Source organism: Synchiropus splendidus, chromosome 3 (genome assembly GCF_027744825.2).
Source record: "Synchiropus splendidus isolate RoL2022-P1 chromosome 3, RoL_Sspl_1.0, whole genome shotgun sequence".
Classification (NCBI taxonomy): Eukaryota; Metazoa; Chordata; class Actinopteri; order Syngnathiformes; family Callionymidae; genus Synchiropus; species Synchiropus splendidus.
The window spans coordinates 12,938,335-12,963,714 of record NC_071336.1 but is presented as its reverse complement, the minus strand read 5'-3'; the positions used below and the strand labels follow the sequence as shown (position 1 = coordinate 12,963,714).

At 44.0% G+C, this 25,380-nt stretch overlaps 1 protein-coding gene across 4 annotated transcripts; it reads right to left on the bottom strand.

Moving 5' to 3' along the window:
* Positions 1 to 1,138: 1,138 nt before the first annotated feature.
* LOC128756434 (F-box/WD repeat-containing protein 7-like) lies at positions 1,139 to 25,089 on the bottom strand. 4 transcript variants are annotated; one of them, XM_053860950.1, is made up of 14 exons: positions 24,895 to 25,089; positions 24,127 to 24,562; positions 7,642 to 7,724; positions 7,407 to 7,542; positions 6,422 to 6,556; positions 6,216 to 6,339; positions 5,159 to 5,295; positions 4,964 to 5,077; positions 3,692 to 3,873; positions 3,336 to 3,561; positions 3,189 to 3,255; positions 2,947 to 3,090; positions 2,287 to 2,436; positions 1,139 to 2,218 (listed from the first exon to the last, which is right to left on the bottom strand). In XM_053860950.1, the coding sequence occupies exons 2-14, from the start codon at positions 24,559 to 24,561 to the stop codon at positions 2,085 to 2,087; spliced, it is 2,067 nt and encodes a 688-aa protein (XP_053716925.1). In that variant the 5' UTR covers position 24,562; positions 24,895 to 25,089; the 3' UTR covers positions 1,139 to 2,084. The 4 variants fall into 4 exon arrangements, with proteins under 4 accessions (XP_053716925.1, XP_053716924.1, XP_053716926.1 ...); XM_053860949.1 differs by lacking the exon at positions 24,895 to 25,089 and adding an exon at positions 24,622 to 24,744; XM_053860951.1 differs by lacking the exon at positions 24,895 to 25,089 and adding an exon at positions 24,622 to 24,719 and having other exon boundaries at positions 24,127 to 24,544.
* Positions 25,090 to 25,380: the final 291 nt, after the last annotated feature.

Below are 25,380 nucleotides of genomic sequence, written 5' to 3'. Positions count from 1 at the left end.
CTCAATAGTGTTTTTGCTGCAGTGTAGTCACCCAAAAACTTGGTGGCACCTCCCATTACTCACCCATGCCTTCAATAACAAATAACGAAACTACTGAATAATATTTAGGTTTAGATGATGAAAATGTTACTCAGTTACAAATATATATATATATATATATATATATATATATATATATATATATATATATATATATATATATATATATATATATATATATATATATATATATATATATATATCGAGACTCTGAGTAAAGCAGTTTTTATTGGGTGAAGGATGGCGTGTCTATGACAAGAGAGCAACAGAGTAACTGTTTAAAAAAATAGAGAGTTTCTGCCCATTAACAATTATAAACAAAAGTAGGCTGACAAAAAGAAGTGTATCCATACATAATCAGAACTACAGAGGTGAATGAGCCTGCGACGTGACTCTTTGAGCAAGGCAGCAGGGCGGCGTTTCCTCCCTCAGAGTGAACCAGAGCATCTGTGTGAATATGAATCAGAGCTCATCTCCCCAGAGGCGGAGGAATACTCACTGCAGAAATACAACCTGTGTGTATAGAGTCTCTTTGGCCCAGAAACTGATGAGAGGTTGCCATGGTAACAAGAGCACTACTACACACAAGGATGTACACGAGTCTTCACAAAAATATGTGTCCTTGTTAGGTAAAGGAGTTTTCATCCAAGCTCAGGGAAAGATTCGCCCACTACCGTAGATGGCCAGCGAGAAAAAACAAAGTTCCTATTTTACACAAAGTCCTTTCAGCACTATTTGAAGGACGGAACAAACTATGTCAGCCACTACAGTGGTGCAAACCAGTGGTGAGCGATGAGTCTTGGAATATGCACCATACAGCCAGGAGGTCTGGCTGATTTCCTGAAACTTATTTCAGTTGTACTTTATATTTGAATCCAAACACAAATGAATTTACCAAAGTCATGCTTTCCCAATAAAACTACATATCGTCACCTCATATCAGACACCGTCGACATGACACTGGAGAGTCTTTTTCTGCAACACGGCTACAGTCCCAGTATGTTTTTCTTTTAAAATTATTATCAGTTAACACACATTCATGAAGTTTTAGACCTGCGACCCAAAAACGGAGTCAAAACTTTATAAAACACATCTTTATTGATCAATAGTCATCATCAGTGTCTGTCATCACAACAATATTTTCTCCATATAAAAAGCAGAATAAGCACATTCTCTTCATATGTACACTATCTTACATGATTACATCGACTTCTCCAGAGCCGCAAACCTGCAACACTTGTTGGAAAAATAAGAAAAGCGCCTGAAATATGACTTGTTGCTAGGAGAAATATCTCTTGAATCTCTGCTTACTGGCTGGAGGTGTTGCCTGGCAACTAAAGCTCATCAGATTAACGTCTCTTCAGGGGTGCAAGTTTTAAATTATTTATCTAAATATTGAAACTACGCTTGGGCGTTATCGGGGAGAAAAACAGGATTTGGATCACCCCACCGAAAGCAACGCACATTAGTGACATGTGAACTTCAAAACGTTAAAAAAAGCAGCATCAAGTGGATGTTTAAAAAAGTCTAGAAGTAAAGCTGGAATGTTGGCCTCTGCAGACTCAAGGCTGTGGTTCAATTCCCAGAATTAAACATGGCACCGAGCATTTTACAGTACTGTGTAGCAGAAAACACACTAAAAGGCAACAGAGAAGTGAAATGATGCTGGAAGCTGCTTCAATACTGACTAAGGTTCAGTTTCTCACAACGCTGTTCTCCCTCGCTTCACTGGCCGTAAACATTTGGTATCTTGGTTGATGTAACCAGCACTGGTGGCCTCCTGGTTAGCAGCAATGGAAGTCATGTTCTTCTCGCAGTAGAGTCCATCAATATCCACCAGTTGCCTTGGTGACCTGTCGTGATTCTGCCAATCGAACATTCATATGTGGTCATTGGAGTCGGTCCTGATCGAGGCGGCCATGCTGCTTCAGCTGCGAGCCGCCCGATCAGGACAAGAGTCAGACATTCGATGTGACTGTCGGGAACTTTCAACAAAGATGCAAGAGTCCTGCATTGTCTCAGTTTGATGACATCACTCCGTTTCTTCACTCCGTCTCCTTCCTCTTGGCCTCCACATCAAAGTCCAGCACCAGCAGTTTGGTTTCCTCCGTGCCGTTCCTGCTTCCGACGGCACACACCAGCCGAGTGTCCGAGGCTTTGAAGCGCCAGACGACGCCCCCTGTAGATCAAAACTATGTGAACACGTTGCCTCTATCAGAAATCCTTTAAATGATGTCAAGTGCCTACCTGATCCCCGACTCTGCAGGGCCACCACGTCCCGCAGGTAAGCACCTGTACGCAAGTCCCACAGCTTGACGGTGCCGTCGTCAGAGCTGGACAGAACCAGACCTCTGCAGAACTGCAGACAGGTCACTGCTGACTGGTGCTTGAAGGGGCCTGAGGGGTGCAGAAACCATGTCAATGCCATTAAGGCTGTGCAGTTTTGCCAAAAATCCACGTTATAGTAAAAACTGAATCACTTTGGCGTAATACATCACAGCAAAAATATCATTTGATTTTTTTATTTTTTAGATTTAATAGCATGATGAAACTATGTGATGAGACATCCCAGACCATACACATAATGGGAACATATAGTGTGTACAAATGAGAGAAAACTGTTTTTTTAATAATAATAATACTTAATAAGATACTAATGATACTAATAATATAATACTACAACTACTACTAAAATTTATACTTGACATACATGCATGCATACTGTTTTCCTAAGAGTCGGCAAAACAATGAAAATAATAACATCTATTATCTAGAACGTAAAAAAGACCGGTCGTACTTGAAGTACACTTCCAGATGGTGCAGAATCAGCACGCACACACAGTCACCTTGGCGCTGCTCACAGTGTCTTCACTGACACTACGGTCTGTGTGGAGGGTTTATTCTCACCTTGCAGTGTGTGCAGACACTGTCCTGTCCGGACGTCCCACACTCGAACAGTAGAGTCTGCGTTCCCAGACACAAGGATGTTATCACGCAGCTCCATGCCGCTGGTCAGGGATTGGTGGCCGGTCAGTGTGTGGACACAGCCGCCTGAGAAATCCCCAAAAAATGGAGCAGAGGTTCATGTCAAATAACTGTGTGACATCAGGACATGTGGCATGTAGGTGCTGTATGCATGATGTTCTCACCTGTCTCTGCATCCCAGACCCTGATGGACGTGTCCAGGGATCCGCTCACTACAAAGACTCCATCAAACTATAAAGCGAAGACATGACTGTTAAACTTGCTCATCCAAATGCGGCTGCATCATCATGTGACTGTGCGTGAGCGTGTACCTGCAGAGAGTACACTCTGTTGGTGTGACCCTGCAGGGTGTGTAGACACGTCTCCGTCTCAGGGTCCCACACCTTCACCCTGTAGTCATATCCCCCAGAGACCACACGGTGGCCATTGAACTGGACACAGCGCACTGCCCCCAAGTGGCCGGTCAGTACGTGCTCACAGCGTCCTGTAACCACGTCCCAGACACGTAACGTGGTGTCCCGAGAGCCAGAAACCACCCTGTCAAAATAAACACGTTTTTGAACCAGTCTGATATTTGAGGACACGTTCTGTGGCACAGAGGCTGATGTTTTAATGGCAAGGACGTGACGATGTATGACGTCTGACAGAGCAGAAAATCACTTGTTACCTGTTGCCATGGAGATGCATGCAGCGCACAGTGGAAGTGTGGCCATACAGAGTGTGGACACACTCTCCGCTCTCGGCGTTCCACACCCGCAGCGTCCTGTCGGTGGAGCCGCTGATCACGGTGGCGCCAGTCATCTGACTGCACCAAACACCTCCGGTGTGACCCGTCAACGTTCGCAGACACTGCGGGAGGAAAGAGCAGATGGGACGGATCAGCGATCACAACGTGAGATAAGTGAGACCTGCCCCTACTGCACAAGTCACATGACGGCGTGTGAAGTTTATCTGTGCGTCAGTTTGACTCGAGGCAAAACCGACAGATCTGATCGGATGCATCACTGTCAAGCACGTCTCATGTTACGTTTACATACAAGCATTGATGCGTCACATGTTAGATTCGCTCTTTTGCTCTACGTTTGTTCAGGTGTTGGTGACAGATATGCAGAACTTACAGAGGGTGATGTGTGAAATCATTTTCTGGTTTACTACAGTGCTGATATTTGATTTTTTTTCAACAGCTTTTGAGTTTTTATGTATGCTGATGCTGACGACTTTGATGTTGGTTGCGTATCTTTAATGTCTTGGGCGTTTATGTTGTCACCGACCACTATGAATTTCCTCACTGTGTGACAAATAAAGGACATCAAATCATCTAATCTAGTTCATTGCTACAGATCAATTTGGTTGTAACTCAAAAACCTTCTGCCAATAAAAGGCGTTCCTATACGCCTGTGTGTGTGCGTGTGTGGAGTGATGGTGAGTCAATGTTAGTTTGATTCGACTCCGATGCTTTAAAGAGACACACTCTACAGGTTGGTCCTAAAAGCACTGCTATTGTGGCCGTTGCTCTAGTAACTGGGGAAACTTTGTGTTGGCAAACGTAAAACCCCTCTGTCAACATGAGGGTGCAAAGTGAGCGCATACAGTAAATAGCAATCCTGCTGGCTGTATGTATCATACAGGTCGCCTCGGGTTACAGACAGGTCTCGACCAAGGTGAAACGTGGGCGTGGCTGCAGCAGGAATGTTCAACCGAAACTAAACAAGGCAGCCACTGTTTGATCAGGACTGACAGGAAGGACGAGAGGAGACTGAACTGTACATACAGCCGGATTAACAGACGGGCTGCGAGGCTGACAAACAATAAGAGGGAGTGACTAACACTGAGTCTCAGATCTCATGGTTCCAGACCAGAAAAACACCACGACAAGGAAGTAAGGCATAACTGGATGGCTGAGTCTGGAAACATGAAACACGCATGCACGCACGCTCACCTGTCCAGTGATGGCCGACCACACTTTGAGTGTGTTGTCGTCCGAACCACTAACAATTAAGTCGCCACTGAACTGAAGACAAGTGATCACATGATCGTCGTGTCCTTTCAGCACCTGTAGAGCAGACACGAGTTCAAGGATGTCCACGCACGACTATCCAAGACAGAAAAAGGTCATGTGTGGGTGTGTCCTTACCATCGGCTCCTGAGCGCCCCCTTTCCTCCAGTTGTTTTCTATACGGTGTTGTCTGATGTAAGTGGACTTCCACGGGCTAACAGACAAACCCTGCCTCACGCACTTTCGGCGGCGAAGTGAAGGGCACTCGGAGATACCTGAGGAATCGAAGGACAGGAAATCAATGTTCGCCGCCGTCACGAAGGAAGCAGAGCAAAGACACTGACTTGAAGACAAATAAAAACGTCCAGAGCTGCTCACAGCTGAGTAGTTCAGTGAAAAGGACACGATGAACACACTCAGCGATGGTATGATCAAGCTCCAGCACACGACTCATTAACATGTCAGCCTCTCGCCGCTGACCTTTACTAAAAGCATTAATATGCTCTGGCACTGGTCGTCCATGTTACCGCCCCACTGGACTGACAGCAGCGGAGCATAACCACAAATGAGCCTGATGGCTGGCGCCGTAGAGCCGCAGTTAATAGCACGCTCATTAGTATGGTTGTGGCAAGGTGCTATCGCTAGCTAGCCTCATTGGTATGAGTGCAGAGTGCTGGCAGTGAATCCTGGCTGACTGGCCTGACGCCCAGAGAAAGAAACAACACATACAGCCACTGCATTGCGCTGTACGGAGAGGGAGTGACAGGATTTGCATGTAGGAGCCAGGACAGAGCGCAGCATCATCCAGACGTCTCTCTCCGTACACTCAGAAGCTCCTATACAGCTCAGAGTCTCGTGCAGTGTGTGCTTCTTTAAAACCATTTTAATGAGCAGCGAGGAGGAGGGACAGCACTGCCAAAACACATCCAGTCAAGCAAACCCACCAACTGCACCCGAATAAAAACATTCATCTAACCCTGATAAAGGAAATACCTCAACTTCTGCAAATGTAAGTCACAATTGGGCATCCTGCTGTTTTAAAGACCAGTTTTATATCCAAGACCAGGGAAGTAGGCACCATTTAATAAATAGTAAAACACACCTCTTAAAAATGTCATGAACTCACGACTTGCTTTTCTGCCAAACCTCATTGTTTATTCAGCTGAACAGCAAGAAGAAAATCTGCAAAGATTACCTTCTTCTCGACACTTCTCTCTCCACAGGAGGTTGTCCTCCGCCAGGATCCTCCAGTACCTGCAGGTCTGCGCCGCCTGCAGCAGGTCTTTGGGAGCCAGGAAGGTCAGAACATACAGCGCTAGCTAGGAGCACAAAACAAAAACACGTGTTGTGAATATAAACACTTCTGGTTCCTGATGCTAGCCTCGTAGTCTACAAGTCTACCTCTTTAGGGAGCAGGGATATGAAGTCTCTCTGGAACTGGGGCTCGATGACCTGCATCATGTGCTTCACCTGGCTGGTTTCACAGCTGTCGATCAACTCGTCCAGAGCCAGCAGCCTCTCAGGTCCACTCCAGGTCTGAGAAGAGATTAAACAGGTCTGATTAAAGGAGGCAAACTTCACGAGTGTGTTGCATCTGCTGCATCTCTCAAAAGACTTCCCCTGGAGGAGCACGAAACCATCCCTGGGTTTTTCTCGGATTTGTTTACCCCAGCTCTGTGGCTGGTTTCATGAGAAGAGCCTGCAGGAAATGCTTCTTTACCACTCTGGTTTCCAACTGCAGCGACAGAACCCACTTGAAACAATCCTCAGGATGTGCGGCTGCTTTTACAGGACCGTTTTATGCGCACTGCACTTGCACTGACACACACAAGTATTGTTAATATATTACAGCTCCATTATCACTCAATATACAGCCCACTGCCAGTTTGCATCGGTCCAACTCAATATCACCTATAAGCAACTATTCAGAGGAGAGAACTCGGGCTGAGATTCTATTGCCATGGAAACATGTACGTTCCTCCGAGTGCAGGAGAGAGGGTGATCTAATATTAACCAAGGGTGGCTCTAGACCACTTTTAAACGTCCAATACCATTTACTAGTCACTTAAAAAGTTGTTAATAACGTTAGTGATGTGCTTAATAGAGACGCCTAGAAACACCACACCACTGAAATTGTGAGCAACTGTTTTGGCTTCATTCAAATGCAACAACAATCAACATGAACATGCAGAACATGGCAAAAATATTGAAATCATTGAACAAACAAAACAAAAACACTAGGCAATACAACTTGTTTGACGCCTCAGTACACAGTACAGCATGTCATGCAGGGTGTAAATGGATCTGACCCAAGACTGATCTAGGCCGATAGAGACAACCATTCCTAACATTAACACCAAATAGGATGGAAGGAAGGAGCACTCACCTGAAAGGTGTGAAGCCAGTCCTGCAGGCCGGATGGAGGCGGGCCAGAGGCGACACGCCGGCGCTGAGCTGAGTGCCCGTTATCAAGCCGCAGGTCACCGAATGTGGTGGGAGTGGCCTGAACCAGACTGGAAGGACTGCGGGGAGACACAAAGTCAGATGAAGTCAGTAATTAAGGCAAACCTGATCCAGAAATAGACGACTGGATCTCATTCAGAGACGCGCAAATGACTCACCTGAGGTATCCGCTGCCTTTGCAGTGCTTCTTCCCAGAGGGAAATGGACGGCCGTCTGGTCCATGGTCCAACTTCCTCTTCATCTGGTGGTGGGGCGCAGAAAATAGAACAGAACAGGTTAAGCTAAGAAGCCGCACGTCAACTCAAAACTTTCAGTTCCTTAAAGCAGAAAGCTCATTGGTCAGTCACAGGATCTTTATTTTAGACACTATTCAGAGAAGAAACAGCGATATTTTAGAAGTGCCGCAATCCTCCTTGTTATCTGGGAATTAAAACAATGAATGAAACAGAATGTATGTATATGATTCCTCGTTCAAATGACCAGTTCCTTCCTGGAGTATGAACCTCTGTGGTTAACAAAACACTACAACACATACAATGCCATAAATAAGGTATTTTAACAGGAGGTTTATGCATGATTATAAATGGATACAAATTTGAATGACATTGACTTGAGGTCAGAGTTTATTAAACAGTGTCATTATGAGGTTCCGTGAAAAGCCCAGTCAGATCAGTCAGTCACAATCGAGTCTGTGGTCTGAATCAGCTTCCACCTCTTTCCCCAGTGTCAGTGAATGAACGCAGGAATGCAGAAAATCAGAGGAATGTCGCCGGTGCAGCACTGGTCCAAAATAGACTGCACACTCACACACGCTGGAGGCTGAGATGTGCCGGTCAGCAGCTCCCTCCTCCATGCATCCCTCGCCCAAAAACCCTCGGCAGTGTCACTTCACCAAAAGTCAGCGATAGATCTAAAGCCGGTGTCTCAAACTCCACATCTGGCAGCAAGCTGAGATTCTCACTGTGGCCACAGTGACAATAAAAACCAGAGCTTAACACAGAAATTGATAATCTGCTTTCCATTTTGGAGTTTCATCTGGATGGCTTTTAAAAACAGATGTCCTTCTAGTGTGGTTTTTGTTGAAGCCAAAATGAATCTGACATAGATTCTACAGCAAAGCAAAGTAAAAAAAAAGTGATGTTTTGACTTCATCCAAGCATTTGATAGGGGTGACTGTTGTCCTTTAGCAGGCTTAGAAATAATGAACACCACAGTAAAGATTTGTGTAAGAAAAGTATTTCTGTTTTCCAAAACCACAAAAAAGTAGTGATGACCCCAATAATATTAGATCATTCGTCTCTTCATAACAGAAAAGGCCAGTAGGTCATAGTACAGGCACTTGAAAAGCCTTATTCAGACACTCTTCTTGCTTTGATAGACCACGTGCTATAAAGTCCTATTACACCTTAAAAACATGACGCGCTCCCTATTTGCATTTGCAGTCAACGCCTAGTCCAGGAAAGAGCCAACAGCTGTGTGTGTGTTACATTTTACCAGTTTTGTTTACCCCAACCAGTTGATGCCATCCTTCATTATTGAGAGTCAGATTTTGGCTTAAAGTTTGCCCTAATGTGCAAAGACCTGCACCACCAAACTGGTCACGATTCACCTGTTAGTCTGCAGGATCAGGAAAATATGACAGCAATAGCGGCAGAGGCGGGGTGGCATGGCCAACGCCGCCACTGAGAGGGTGTTTGCTTCTGCTGTTGTTTCAGGCCAGGACACATGCTTGGAGGGTGACAGCGGGAAAGGTGCTGGTCCTACATTCCCTCCGTCAAGGAGCAAGGCTTGTGGAATATTGATGCACCAATCATTGAGTGAACACAGTGAGGGAGATCCTCTTCATGTCTGAGCAACATTTTCTGAATGGATACAGCTCAAGTACGTTTAATAACGTGTTACTCTACAGAGGTGCGTGTTGCCAAGGAAACATCAGAGGCAAGAACATTTATTAGACCAGTCACTGACACGTCAGTGGAACAGCTCAAATCATGGAGGACACTCATGTCGTACGTGCAGCAAATGTTAGGCATTTTGAATGACGCCCTTTTTTATTACAGAATTAAAGCCACAGTAAAGTATCTACTATTCTAAAATCTAAAGTCATAATGAGTCAGCTGCTTGTTGAAAACACTCGGGCTGCTGGTTGGTAAATATAAGCATGAAAAGCAAACACTCCAAACAAAACAGTGAGGGCATTTTGAATAAACATTTCCTCACGAGCTGATGCACATTTGGGTGTTCGCACTGACTGATCACTTCCACCTGCATGGTGCGTCTGAGGCTGCACCTAGGTATCGATGGCCAATACTCAAATTGGGGTTATCGCGGGGGGAGGGGCATTAAATCTCTGCCTTTCAGTTCCGCAGTGTAGCACGTACACACCGGCACGTGCACGCACACTGGCACGCGCGCTCCCGGGACACTCCGCTGTCAAGAGAATCCGCCTCGTCATCCGGTGGACGCGCGTGACACCCGTCAATCACCGATCGATGGGCTACGCGCTCGACTCAAAACACGACGCGAGCTCGTCCGCAATCCGTACTCACTTTGTAGAAGATGAGCTTCAAGGTTCCGTAGAAGCCCATGGCTGCACCGGCAGGTTCAAGTTCCTCCGGGGGAGGAAATCCGAAAATGCGGGATTGAATGAGGCGACAAGTCCGCAGGGGGGAAGACAGAGGCTGCACGGAGTCACGCGGCTAACGCTCCATCCGAGTCCTCGAGGAGCGCGTGGAAGCGACCGGCTGAGCGAGCGTCAGCGTCCACGAACCGAGAGCGAGTGGTGCTCCGAGGAACAGGCAGGGACATGTCTCACTGAGGAGGAGAGGGGGAATGCGGAGAGAGGAGGGGGAGGAGCCGGGGGAGGAGGCTGGATCACCGTGGACACGGAGGCCACCTGTGCACCCGGCTCATGTCAAACAGCCCACATTCATTCAAATCTGAATTAGAGCCCAAACCGTCACTGAGCCCAAGTGTGACTCAATTCCATGTCTGTTGTTGATGGCCTGCAGGCACTTCAACACTGGTTTTAAAAGCCATAACGCACTGCAACAGTTTGAGCCGGTGAATGTTATTATACGTTTGGGTAGAATATCTATTCCAAATTAGTTAGAAAATCACATTAATATCATCCAGTATGACCAGAATTCCTAACTGGATCTCTATAATTTGACCCAAAATGTGGAACTGACAGCTCAGAGTCCGGCCAGCGTGTCGACGACATCTGGTTTGACAACATGGAAAGAACCTCCGGTGACTAAAGTGGAATGAAACAGTTTTGTCATAGTGACTTCGCCAGTGACTGCTGTGACCCATTTCTATATTTTAATCCCCTCGATCACCACATCTACAGACACAGCCAGGAAATGAATATACAATAACTGGTTCATTATTAATGAAAAAAATCTGATTTAAAAATAGCTAATTTATACACAAATTCAGTAGCTCTTGTTTTCAGGCAACAGGTGGAAGGCTCCGGGACAACATAGCAGAGAGGCTGAGTTTATGGTTCAACTTAGCTTTCTTATTAATACATAAGTTAAGCTGGTCTCTGAAGGCAGACAAAAATACACAAAACAATTTCACACACACACAGAAGCCAAGCAGGGGGTCATTAGAGGTCCCTGCTTTCTCACAGCTGATTGACCTGTGGGTCGTCATAAGTGAAACCCCCACTGGCACATTGTCAGTTCTGACACAGGGTCAAGGGTCAAGCATCCTCTCTTGAGTCAAAACATGCCTCCACCTGTCTCCCTGGTGTTTGTTTCTCACCTGGGGATGAAAGTCACTCAGATTATTTTCTCAGATTAACAAGAAATTCTAACAACACCTGCTCCCGTCAGGTCGACCGATATCTGACTCCCAACATCTGACGTTGATAATAAAGTGTTGAGAAACATCCTGTGACGGTAAGCCACAGACACTTTTCCTCAACGATCAAACTGACAGGAGCTTTTCATATTTTGTTTGCAGAAAGTGTAAGAGAAAGCTTAAGTGATACATTAGTCACAGCTCCTGGAGCCACAGGACATTCCAATCCAAACATGTCAGAGTGATGCATCCCTGAGGTGGAATACCTGGACGGATCATGTGACGTTGGAAAATAACAACCGTCATGTGTCGAGCTGAGCAAATACTACCTGCAAATATGCCAATACTGTAGTACAGCAACACCTTGTGCGAGGGGAGGTGTGACTTGGGAAGTCTAGTAGGAGACGTGTGACAACCAACATATCCCCATTGTGGGAAGAATAAAGCCCATCTAATCTGATTCACTTCAGACGGACGTGAGCAGTAACCAATCTATAAAGCATACATTTTTTTAAGTCCAGCATCCAGTGACATGTGAAAATGTATTGCCACATTTTATTCACTCCAAATCAGCAGTGTGATGAACTGGTGACCTGCCTTTTGCCCCAGGTAGCTGGGATATGCTCCTGAGACTTCACAAAGGGGACAAGTTACCCACAGGTCTATTTGTAATCTAACTGTTCTCAGTATAGATTATACATTGGAAGATCATTTAGGTAGTACAGAATATATTGTTTGGTAAACCCACCTATGGGTGAAAATAGCAAAATGCAAAGGTACTTGATTACAAGGCATTTCCAACATCTAATTTATCTATTTTGAATGATGCTAGAGATGCAACAGAACATAGAGGCCTGCATGGGTTTTCTCCAGTTTCCTCCCATGTATCTTTAAAGGAAAGAAAAAAATATTTTGTAGTTTTCCTCAGACCTCAACCGCTGCATGTAGCCCCCAGTGCCGCACTTCGTCCAACAGGAATGAAAGACTTTATTATTATTTTCAATTATTTGAATCAGGAAACGATAAACAAACCACACCACACGGCATGGTATATACGCTGTATCCTCAAACTTCAGGGCCAAAACTTCCAAGTGAGGGTCAGACATCCAACTAGTATGGCTTTGGAACCAATAAATGCTTCGGTTTGGATGCGAGTTGGGGCTGAGAAATCAAAGCCAAAAATCAAAGGACAGAATGGAGAAAATTCACACCTGAAGTAACTGCGTTTACGCTGCGCCGATTTTAAATAAATAATAAAAATAGATCATAGTTATCACTGTATGTCCAAATAAGACATTGCTGCATGCAATGACACCATAAATCTCATGTCCTCATGCTGCAGAAGCCTAGTATTTTTACTACTGAGGAGAATAATATCTCCAAACGGTCTTTTATCTCATATTTATTTATTTTTGGACATATAGTTTTGTTTTTGGAAACCGGAGGCCTCAGACCGAAATTTTGTTGCCATAATATAGTGATATGCTTTTGTGCAATGACAATAAAGAAAGTCTAAGTCTAATGAAGGATCTTACAGTGCAGTTATTGAGCCTATTGAAAGTGCAGGATAAAACCATTTTGTCACTGCCAGATGGTGTTTGTGAAATCCACTTTTGAGAGATGGGTCTGTTTCAGTTCTCAGCACACAAAATTGAAGTTGCCAATGTAATCTTCAGTTGGCAACGCTGGCTCACTTTGGGAAGTAACACAAATCATGTATCGACAAATGGCAGAAGAAAAGGGACTTGCTTGAGTAAAAGTGTTTGTCAACTTCTTTCTCGCAAAATATATTGACAAGGATTAATGACAATTGTTTATCACAATGAATAGTTGGAACAACTGTCCTAATCTCTAACAGCAGACCTGAAAATGCTGAAAAAAGTCGCTAAGAAACTCAGCTCCCCACTTGGCTCATACAGAGAATCGGCAGCTGAACAATACGAAAAATAGAGAGAGAGAGACAAAAAAATATGAGCTAGATGAAGGATTGAATGATTAATGAAGTGAAGAATGAGGACAGAAATGGAAATGAAAGGACACAGGATAGCTGATCTTCGACACACAAAAATTAAATCTCACTGCTGAAAGAAAGAAATGTGGGCAAAGACAAGCAAGAAGAGCGATGACACGGTTCTGCCCACATATATGGGCAGAACCTGCTGCAGAACCTGCTGCAGAACCTCTGAAACTGCAGTCTTGTCAACAAGGTTTGGCGTTCCTCCTCATGAGTACGGTATGTTGCTATGTACCTGTCAGTTCCAGTCAATTTTGTTTGTTCAAGTTTGTTGACTTCCGACCTTCCAATTGAACCCCAACCACAGGTATTCAAGCACGTGTGTGCACATGCTCGTGAGATGCGCAACGCGTTATCTAACTACTTATGACCAACCCACTTCATGACAGAAGTTGTTTTCACAGATTAGAAGTGACAAAGCTGCCAGTTGACAAAGGTTACCCAAACTCAGGAGCTGTGCACGCTCATAGTGTTTCAAAATAGTCTTGATCATATTTGGCCAGGGTCAATACAAATCATCAATGACTGTCCACTATCAACCAAACAAACGTGTGGTAGTGCTTTTTGTTACCTTTGTTGCTGCAGATCAAGGACTCCACTAGGCCAGGTCACAGATTTGGACAAACCCTATGAACGTCTGATGTTCTTGAACATTCTTTGGGTCATGCACGACACCTCTGAAGGCCCACTCTGACATCACAATAACCGGGTCCAAAATGCACAAACCATGAAACACCAGACATCTGACTTAGATAAGCATGAGTATGTTCCATCACACATGTAGCCGTATATTACTGCGACGTCCTCGAGGTTCTTGTTTGGACAAGAACGCACTGGGTAACTCTGAATGCTGGTCTCTTTTCCTCATCAGCAAAAAAGATAAATAATTGATCATAAGGTTGTCTTATCTATAAAGCATGATATTCTTACATGTGATCTCTTCCCAAACTATAAAGCAGAGATCTGAATCCTTGACTTGAGTTTATTAATAATATATTGTGTTGCTCTGTGCTGCCAGACTCCAAAATAAATTGCTGATTCCAAAAGGGCAGGAATTGTTTGCCGACTATTTTTTTTAATCTGTTCATTCCCAACCTCATTCATCTTCAGAAAGTCCCTGTGGAATGCAAACCCGCAGCGTCTATCCCTCTGAAGGCCTTGTAAAACCTGAGACTGCTGTGTGTTTTACGCATTAAAACAGCTGACTCTTTCCCACACTTGAGACCGTGGCGAGTGTGCGCCCAAGGAACGAGGCCGACATCCATCTCCGTATGTACTTTGTATGCGCTAGAAAACATTCGTTTCCCACCACTGTCAGACTCTGTAATGAGAGCGGAGCACTTCAAAGACACATTCTTCAAAAACATGTGTGGATGTGCAGCTCGCTGGATTAGCCAGAGAGTGCGTAAAGAATCAATAATGAGTGAGGAACATGAAAAAATGTGTGGAAGATTGATTAGAGTTGAGATGTTGTTTCTGAACGTGTGAGCTCAGTAGAAGCGAGGAGGTTGTGTGTGAGCAGCTGTCGGAAGGCCAGCAGACATATTCTGATAAGGGTGGTAGAACTGGGCACTGAGTGTGGTACGTATCCTACTACAATACAATACAGTGATATACTGCGATACTGTAACTTCAGCAATATACTGTAATAAGAGCCATCGTTTTAAGGGGGAAAATCAGATAATGCAGTACAATACCATGTACATGAAAGGCTGTTCATAGTTATGTCCAGAGAGACATTCAGTAAAAGTTCGCACTCCACAGGAATGAATCGCTACTCAATAAAATAACTCCACGCCACACATGCAGCAGTACCTACTGTATGTATTAAATATTGATGTAGCTGACATAAAACATCAAGACAATATCACACAATATTGTGATATTTCAGCAAAAATATCAATACCATTTTGCGCAATCAAGTATCATGATATTTGAACATGAAGTATGTAGGTTTGAGAGAAGAGGAAGCAGAGGACAGGGTGAGATGGAGGAAGATGATCCGATGTGGCGACCCCTGAAGGAAGAAGCCGAAAGATATTTTATTACATTCCTGACTGTTGTATAATACAGTTGGCTCCAATATTGTATACATGTCAAGACTATTGCATTTGAAGCAGTGAGAGTAATTTCTGATGCCAGTTAAGCAACTTAATGTGACTAATGAGGATGCAACAGGAGAGTCGTCTGAAAAATTCTAAAGGCGCTTCACTGGAGTAACTAAATTGCTGCAGACTACAGCAGTAAGACAAAGCATTCTGGGTTGAACATATTCCACCCAGCTGAATTCATCATCTAAGCCAGACCCAGGAAAATTCTGAGATAGAGTTTCTGGCTAAAAGAGGCTCCACTGTCCTTAAACCAACTCGCTGTTTTTGTCGTCTGCGTGTCTTCAGCGAAAACCCGAAGAGGCCTTCCTTTGCTAGAAAGATAAGAGAGCTTTTATCAAGCGGGTTCAAACATTTTACAGCCTATCAATGAAGTCTATGATGTCGAACGCTGTTTGATTTCTCCCAGGCACTCGTGCCTCTCCCCTCTTTTGTTGATTCCTTAGGCTCCAAGTTCTTTTGATCCTAGCGGCATCTATGGATCCGGGGGCGCCCGCTGCATCGTGACCCAGTAGCTTCAAAATGAAAAACAAGTACCATTTACTTGATTCCCTGAGGACTAATGATAAAACGTTGCAGATGTGAACTAGTCAGTCGGGAGTCAAACCAAACAAGGTAACTGCCATCAACGTTAGGTAGAGCAGAGAGACAACTGCAGGCTGCAGTTGATTCATAATTATAGGTAGATGGGAGTAGCAGAGAACAGCCACCTGCAGTGGAGTCTGGGTGCAGCACTCTGCGTGCCTCCTCCTTGATCAGCATGTTGAGTCTCATCCGCTCTGACACACATCTGTAACAGCACCTGAATCTGATTTCGACGCTGCTCGGTCCAGCCTCCATTAGGGTCAGCAGATGAGCCGCTGCGGTTAAAACAAGCTGACAGGCTGAGTTTCTGGTTGGACTGGTCAAGGAGGTGCACTGCAGCAAACAACAGGTGCAAAGAAACACCACACACAGGCTGATCAATAATTGATGCAGAGGGTGTTGGTGGGATGTAAGTGACTTTAGAGCTCATGTATATTTTAACGATCCACTCAGGGTTTGTCAAAGCTGCGATTGCTCTCCGGGGACAAATGAGACTCATCTGTGTCAGAGTCAGGCTGCAGGGGGAAGATGAGGCCAAACAGATGGGGGGAAACAACTCAAGTAAAACGACAGAAAAACAACGGCACCAGTGTGTACCACGTTAGGCAATAACTGAGGCACTCTGAGGCATGACTTGAAAAGATAACATTTTCAGGTGCGCATCGCATTACGTGTCTTGCTTGCGGGCCCAGAACCATTCCCACATAATTCAGTCAACATTCAAGTTTTCTAAACCTGAGCCCGAGGAAGTGCTTTGACGTTGAGTACAGTAAGCAGATTTGTATGAGTGCATGCCAGTTTCCGCTCCAACGTCTCCCCAGGCACTCTGATATTTTAAGAAATCAATACAAGAGCACCAGATGACGCTCAATATGACAAGGCAGATCTGCTATTACTGCCAGATAAGGTCTGTCCCATCCAATATCTGCACACAGGAACTGTGCATGATGAATCAGGGGCCTCCTCTTTCTAAATAAGGCATTACTGCAACAGCTAAATGGCACAAATACCACGCCGCATTTACACCCAGCATGTCAAGGCCATAATCTTTTCACTGTGGCTTGCTGGGAAATATCTCTGCCTGCATTAATACTGTAAAACCTACAATGCACCTCAGCAGCGTGAGATATAGGAACCAATACATTCTCACTCTTCTAATGCACTGGGGAGAATGCTGACTAGATATATATATATAGTATCTGTATTCACTGATCGTGAATACAGATTTACATTAAATATGTGTTCACGATCAGTTATCACAAGTTATTCTTGATTCCCTCTGCGTCCGAGGTTAAAACCTCTCCTTGAAGTCCAGATGGGGACAGTGTCGATTAGGCCTTTCATCCACGTTCGGATGCCTGAAGGTACTACCAGTTCAGTAGCTTAACTAATAAAGCAAATTTTAGAAAAATGTGTGTAAAAAGGGTTCAGTTTGAGGCAGCGAGAGTGCAGGCCGCAGGCGGAGAAGATGAAGTGGCTTCAGCGGGGCACGCACAATATCAGAGAAATTTGGAACTCAATCTTTACAGCTTCTACTTAGCCCGTTTTGCTGAATTAAGTCCAGATATCGTAAATGTTTAAGAGCTAGCTTTGAGTTTCAGGATCTCTGGTGAAACTAGAGGAAAACCTGACCTGTGACCCCCTAACCTGTTTCTGTGTTCCATCATGGTATATGGGGCTACAAAGCCGATGCTATAAAACAGTGATTTGGTGAGCAGCTGCTCCTCCAGGAGCTGTCAGATGTCTGAAACCAAAGATGCCAGAAGAGCTTGAAGTCAGATGTTGACATGCCTCACAGCGGTCAGACGTCTCTGTTCAAACTACCTGAAACCACTTGGGCGACGTAAATCAGTTTCACCAACGAAACAGAAAGAGTCAGAGAAAGGATGAAGGAGCGCGGGACCAATCAGAGGTTTTACAGCCGTTCTTCAAGTGTCGCCTTACACACTGTAAAACACTGAGTGTGCGTGTGTTGACAGGACTGCATCACACCTGTTCCTCATTGTGTCTTGGACAAACACAAGCACAGACACACAAGTTTTATCCTTCCAGGACCATTTCCTCACTAAGACGCTAGTTTTACTACCAAACATTGCTACACAATATGGAGGGATACCATCTCTACCCATCCGTCAGAGGTCGAAAGAGAATGGCCCTGACTTACCGCAGCTCTTCTGGAGTACAAAATCTTGCCGGCACGTCTTGGTTCTGGCCTGGGGCCTGGACCCCGTCTGACATTTTGAACACCTCATAAGGGAGACATCAATCCAGACTAGACGCCACTTGACCTTGCTCTTTTCGAAGTGGAGAAGCAGCATTCTGCTTAGAACCCCCCGTGGATGACAGAGCTTCCCAGCCAGGAGTCCACACACCATTCAAAGGAAACTCATTTTGGCTGCTTCTACACACTTCCAAGTTGGGAACTCCTATTGTTGAGTTTATCAATCAATGGGCTTTCAATTTAGCTCTTTATTCACTCTGAAACCAATATAACAGCCTCATTGATGAAGATTTGTTATGCTCCAGACCCCACTACGCTACTCTAGGAACTCACTTCCAGATTTAAAAAACATGTTGTATGACCTGTCAGGACATGGGACTGATTCAATATTGCATAATTACATAGTTTTTAAACCGTGCAATGTCAAAAGAACACTGTAGATCATCTGTCAAAACACATCTGCGATCAAAAAGTTACGGGACAAAGTAGATTCTCTTTGCACGCAGTTTGGAATGGCACACTGTGTTTTAGCTGGATATCAGATGATTGAGATTCTTCACATCGAGGTGCTTTTTTGGCAGCCTAGCAAGAAGATTATACAGCGCTGCCGCTGCAATGCTTAGAGGCATTCACCAGAGGACACACACTGAATTCATAGTGATGGTGAAAGGAGTTTTAACTGATCAAATACAGTAAAAACTCGCCATGCAACACTCCACAGCAAAAGCTGGTGAATATCTTTCATACTTCTTTCATTCATACATCTTTCTCCATATTTTTCACTGTTAAATGTCACATCAACCTAGGAGTACGAGTTTGGGAAAAAAGCTGCACACTCTCAAACAAGGGATACAATTTCCAGCTGGATCCACAACATTCTTGGCAAAGACAATAGCATCGGCATTCGGCTGTCAGGAATAAAACTGAAAACAAAAACACGAGTTTGACACTGAAACAATCAAGCCATTTCTGTCATTAAAATAGGCATCTGGTCTGACAATGGCACACACTTGACTATGAGAATAAAATCTGGTTGAATTCTGAATTGAGTTGGCCCAAGCTGCTACAGACAAACCTGAAGGTCGGCGGTTGGACCCAGGAGTGTGAGTGTGCCTACATGTGTGCGTGCTGACTCTGCGGGACCGTCACAACTAACTGGCTGGAATGCAGTCCAGCGCTGGAATGTGACCTCACACTACACACACAGGGGATATGAGGGCGTGTAAAGGTGTGTCTGCGCGGCTGGGCAGCTTCACTTGCACTGTGTGGCTGTTCCATCAAGGATTTAAAGCTGTTAAATAGATGAAGGGCAGTCATAGTGCAACGGGTATGATCAACAATATCCCCATGGCTCAAGTTCAGCCAATTCATTATTAAGATCAAAGTGAAGATGTGTTTGATCCGTCTTCCTGGTGGACATACAACCCAAATGTCTGTTTCAGCCAACCCAGCCTTCGGGCTTCCATGCAGCACAGAGTAGAAGACGTTCTTTGTAGTTGAGCCGAACCACCTCCACACATGTGGGACAAATGTTTTCACTGGGCTACAGATGTTTCTATTATGAGAAAACTCTTTCTGGGCCAACAAGAAACGTGACAATGAGGAGTACGACTTGCTCTTGGTGAGGACCACATACAGTCAGGCAGGAAATGAACCACACTAGGTTCAGAAGATCGACTAACCCCCCGATGCAAAGCTGGGGGGGAAATTTACCAGACAGAGTTACGAGTCCCAACTGTAACAGAAGAAGGCAAATCTCGCCATCGCTTCAACATTCTAACAATACAACAACCGACGTTGTGAGCCAAACGTGTTTCTGTGCCTCAGCTTCTGAGCTGCAGAGGCAGGAATTATCAGAGCATTTTATTCAATTAGCAACCATCGCATTCGAATGCCAAATGCCCACAGTTGGCACGAGCAGATGCGCTATTACGCAGGAGCGCTTAACATATGCATGAAGCTTCCAGCGTCTCCCGCTTGTCTCCACTAATATATTCTCATGAGCTCATTGATCTGAAAACAAGTGACTCGGATTACCTTTTTGAACTCCTTTGTAATTTCTTTTTTATGTTTCCAGCAGCAAAAACACTGCTGCTTCACCATCATTTAAACAGTGTGTGTTTTTTCGGACAGTGAGGTCGAACTCAAACATACCAACAGTACACAGAAAACATCTGGATCCTCCCCATTAAGAGGGATTTCTTTTTCCCTTCATTTCAACTGCAGAAATCAGTGTTGCTTTCAGGCAGGCGAAACAAAAACGGGAGCGAGAGATCAAGCAGCATTAAGAAGTTTACACTAGGCCAACTCACGCCGAAGTGACAGCGTTCACATACCAGAGTCGACGCCGTGGCTCAAATGTGTCTGGATTCTCACCAGTCACCTGACCTCGCGGCCATCTTGTGTGTGATTGTGTGTGTGCTGCATCACACACAGGTCATTCATTCCATCGAGAGCTTATCAGCTACAGACAACAAATCAACTCTATGCACACGTAGGGTTAGGAGTCGAGATAAAACCGCTTAACTGAGTATTAAACTATGCAGTCTTTGTGAGTGTGAGTCTAATCTCCGACATGGCCAGTAATCTAGCGAGGAAAAATGCTCTTAGATTACCGGCTGCTTTCACCAGATTAGTGTCCCAGTTTTAGGTGTCCTCACAACCAAGGTATGCCCTTGTTTGACACTGAAATACAGCGGACAGACACCCAATAAACTAAAAAGTCATCTCAAATGATAACGTAATCTAATTCTAAGAACTAAAAGGCTGTCAAATGTGACTCAGAGGCTTGGCTGTCAGACATTGCTCACCAGAGAGGTTGTTTTTGCAGCCGTTCTGTCTCTTAGCAAAATAGCTTGAAAAGCTATTAACAGATTTCAATGGAATTTTCTGGAAATATAGATTATGAGACGAGGAAAAGATGATTAGATTATTGTGGTGTTCCAGATGACCATCGATTATGTCATTGTTTACCAATTCATATCACAATTTCTTTGACACTATGTATCTAATGATAATAATAATGGAATTGGTTAGCAATGTCTGTCCTCCAGTCAGTCAAGTAGGTCTTAGGTTTGAATCCAACAGGAGTCTCAGGATCCTCAGGGTGTGGCGGCTTGTACTTAAAAACATCCAAGTTCCTGAGTTGGCAAGGCAATGGACTATAGGTACAGGGGCGTGGCGACATAGCTGCAGGTCATAATTAGCTGGCACGCTTCCTACCGGATTGAAGTATCAAAATTAGAAACCAGAGCTGTGCCCAGAGGTTGCTCCTTGACAAAACATCAGCACCAATGTGCATATGTGCTAATTTTCATGAATGTAGCGCCAACAAAAAATGTAGATGCAGATAGTTAAACCAGGAAAACCGTCCACTGTCAAGATGAGACAAACTGATCAGAACTGAATTTTCGTCATTGTACTCGTGTATTCCACATTGCACACATGAAATTTTGGCACTTTGCTGAAGCTGCCGGACTCTTGACAGTCGACCAAAACCATTTATTTCTCTTGTACGGTCCAAATACAGACTTCAAACTGAGATACTTGGTTGATGTTTCTTAGCACGATTCCTTCAATCATAACCAAACTGGACTCAACTCACTAGATCTGGAGACAATAATGACATCATGATGACAACAACGCCACGAGTCCTGTGTTTATGTGCCATTATTGAATATGAGCGACATAAAAGTGATGTGAAAACACTAACCGAAGGATGATGCAATCTGATACAACGAATGTAACGTCAGGCGGAATCAAATGCAATAAAGCGGGGTTCATGTTCGCACAAAGAAACTAGGCGACACAGCTGTGGATAATACTTTCACCAACTTTACCAACATCTCATCATGCTGAGGGAGCCACTGCAGCAACACTGCGTTTTTCACCGTGTTGGAAGCAGACTTCATATCCCATCATCCCCCTGGAGATGCTCACAGATATCAAAAGAATGAGTGGAATGTGTAAGGCTGCACATTCCTGCACACACACCTGCTGTATGTTCTGGTTTTCCATCTCAGTGTGGGTAGGCAGAGATTAACAACTGGAGATTGTTACAGAAGAGATCCAGGCTTCATTGCTGTTTTTTGTTCTATGTCATTAAGGCAATTCCATTTTTGTTGTTGGTTTGATTACTCTTCACTCTTGCTGACAATGTTTGCTGAATAAAACTATCAAGAAAAAGCATGAAGGCAAAGTGACCACTGAAAAAGAAGCGCTGTTGGGAAAAATATCGACTTCTTTCAACAGCAGATTGAGGAAGACTCCTGCACCTCCTGGCTGCAGCTGTCAGACTTTAGATTGTTTACCAAGAGAGTCACAGGAGACACAATGGCACCTGAAGGCCACACAGACTGACAAGCAGGTGCTGATGTCGTCAACTGGTACCTGAATGACACATTTACTCTTGTTTGACTCAACTACTGTGTTGACAGTAACACCAAGAAACAAACATTTTCTGAGAATAGGGGTCACCTTAAGAGATGTTTAACAGCCAAACAGTGTAGTGGTGCCTATTATCAGACAAAACACACAAGATCCTGTGGCCTAGTGAAAAGACCCATAAGAAAATGTCTCCATTAGGTGGAATCAAATTTAGCTTCATTTATTACATTTAGGTTCTCGGTGAGGGCTTTATTACGACAAGTTTGTCTTCTCACAAGAACCTGTGAACATTGTAATACAGACCATGAACTCAAATGTTCTGATCCCATACAAAGTTAGAGAATTAAAAGGCATACTTAAGATAGATGAGTCAGTGACGTGTCATAGATGGTTTATTAAAAATGCTTCACTGACAACGTTAATATGAAGCACACCATATAACAAACACTGACAGTACACAAAGGTCATATAGAACTTTCTGCAGTAATGCTGTTATTTGGATCAAATGACTCCATCAATGACTAAAATGTTCTGCAAATGTTTCTCCCTCAGGCATAAATCACAATGAAATCGTTTAATCAAAAAAGCTTTTTTTTTTTCTATTGATGTCAACTACAGCCAGGATTTTCAATGTTATAGTCTATTAAAAGAGGGCAGAGGAAGAGCAGGAATAATGTTTAACAAATCACATATCATACCATGCAAATGTACAGCAGCTAAAAGTTCAAACACAAAATGTAGAACCATTTTAGTGAACTTGTCTGAGTTCCCACACAAACAGAGGTGAGGCCTGGTGGGGGAGAATTGTCTGGCCACTGTCAACAAGCAACACATGCAATAGCGCCCCCTGCTGATCATGGACATAAAAATTCCATTGCAGTTCGAGTGTACGTGGCTGACAGTTTTCATTTGACTCTAATGTTTTCATAAGAAATGGATTTGAAACGCTAAAAATGACTTCAGTCTGCCTTCAACTCAATTTTCAGACCAGCACACAAGTGCAAAAGCTTCATTGGATCACTGACTCCCATACAAGCGGTTCTTTTTGTTGAAGCAATAACAACAATAAATGTGTTTGAACATGTTTTTATATTTGAATGTCAAACCGTGGTCCAATGAATGTTATTACTACAACTGTTGAATGCTTTTGGTGGTCACTCATTACAGCTGACAGGGGGTGTCAACTGACAAATTCAGTGAAAACACCCTTTGACTTGCTCATAAGGACTTGAAAACTACTCGTATAAGTGCAACCCACACTCCAAAAAGGTCCACTTGTCATAGTGCAACAGCTTTTTGCACGAGTCAGTCACCATAACAAACTGTAGATTTGACCAGACCAGTAGGATTTAAAAGCACTAAAGGGTTGTGGATGGATGAGTTTTGATCTGTAGCATGATTTCCACTGAGCAGAACATTTGTATTTCAAATGTTCATCATTGCATGCCATTTCACAAAAGGATCATGGCCAGTTAGACCAAACAAAAAGACAAAAAAAGAGCAAATGATCATTTCCTACCTGAAGAGGTGACAATGACTCCTCCTTGTCCGATTCTTCATCATCTTCAGCCACTTCTCTCGCACCCTCCTTTTCTTCACCATCATTTTCTCTTTCTTCAGCTTTGGCTAATTCACTGTTTGGTTGCAACTGAACCGAACTAAATGGTTCAGATGGACACGATTCTTCCTCGATGGTGATAAGAGAAACCCGGCCCTCCTCTTCCTCCTCCCTGACACCTTCTCTACCTCCACACATGGAGGACAGCAAAGAAGAGGACATGACGGAGATGTTTTCATTTTCCTCCTCTACTTGTACTTCATTACTCTCCGTCTCTCCTCCATCCACCTCTCGATCTTCTTTCTGTTCCTCTTGATCTTTTGCAAACTCCTCTTCTGTCTCCTCCTCCTCCTCTCCAACTTCTTTCATCTCGTCCTTTCTTGAAGAGCAAAGCATCCTGAAAAGAACGTTTTTTGTGACTATTTCAGTGAATTGTGCATGCTAACTCTTACTTACATGCATCCGGTCAAAGAAGTGAAATGGGTTTTTTGTTGGTTTACAGCAAATAATTTGGTTTAGTTTCGCTTTATCACCCACAAATCACATGTTCTCGATCTTTCATGCGGACTGTGATGACTACCGCTTGTTGTTACAGTGTATATAAGCTTGTTTTCGTTTCTCGAAGTCCCTGGTAACATCTAGATTCGCTTCCAACACGTTTAAACCACATTAAGTTGACTAATGTATTCATTCGTCACCTCGCTTAGCGGGGCGTTGAACAACACTGACCTTTAAAACCGCCGTAAACTTCACCGCTCTTTCGTTCTTCCTCGACTCGGTTTTTGGATCTGTTTCTGTTCCCGACCAGCTTTCATCAGACGGCCTTATGTTTGGATCTATCTATGTGAAGCAGCTTCATCGCAAACTTGAGAAAGAAACTTTTATTTACTTCTCCTGCACATGGAGCATTGTTTGTTTGGCGAGGGGATATGACGTCATATATGACGCCAGCGTTGGGTCTCTGCTGAGCTATCCCGAGCTGAACCTCCGGAATAATTTGACTAGTTTTAATGGGGGGAAAATCTTATTAAATGTATAACCATTCATAATATGTGGCAATACTAGTTATCTTGTACATCATTCACCGTAAAATCTAATTACGAGCGCGTTCCGTTATGTACTCCATTCTAACCCTTCAAAGGGTTAAAACGTAAAACTGTCGCATTAATGTTCGCTTTATAATGGACTTTTGGAAGATTTGCATCGCCAATTCTT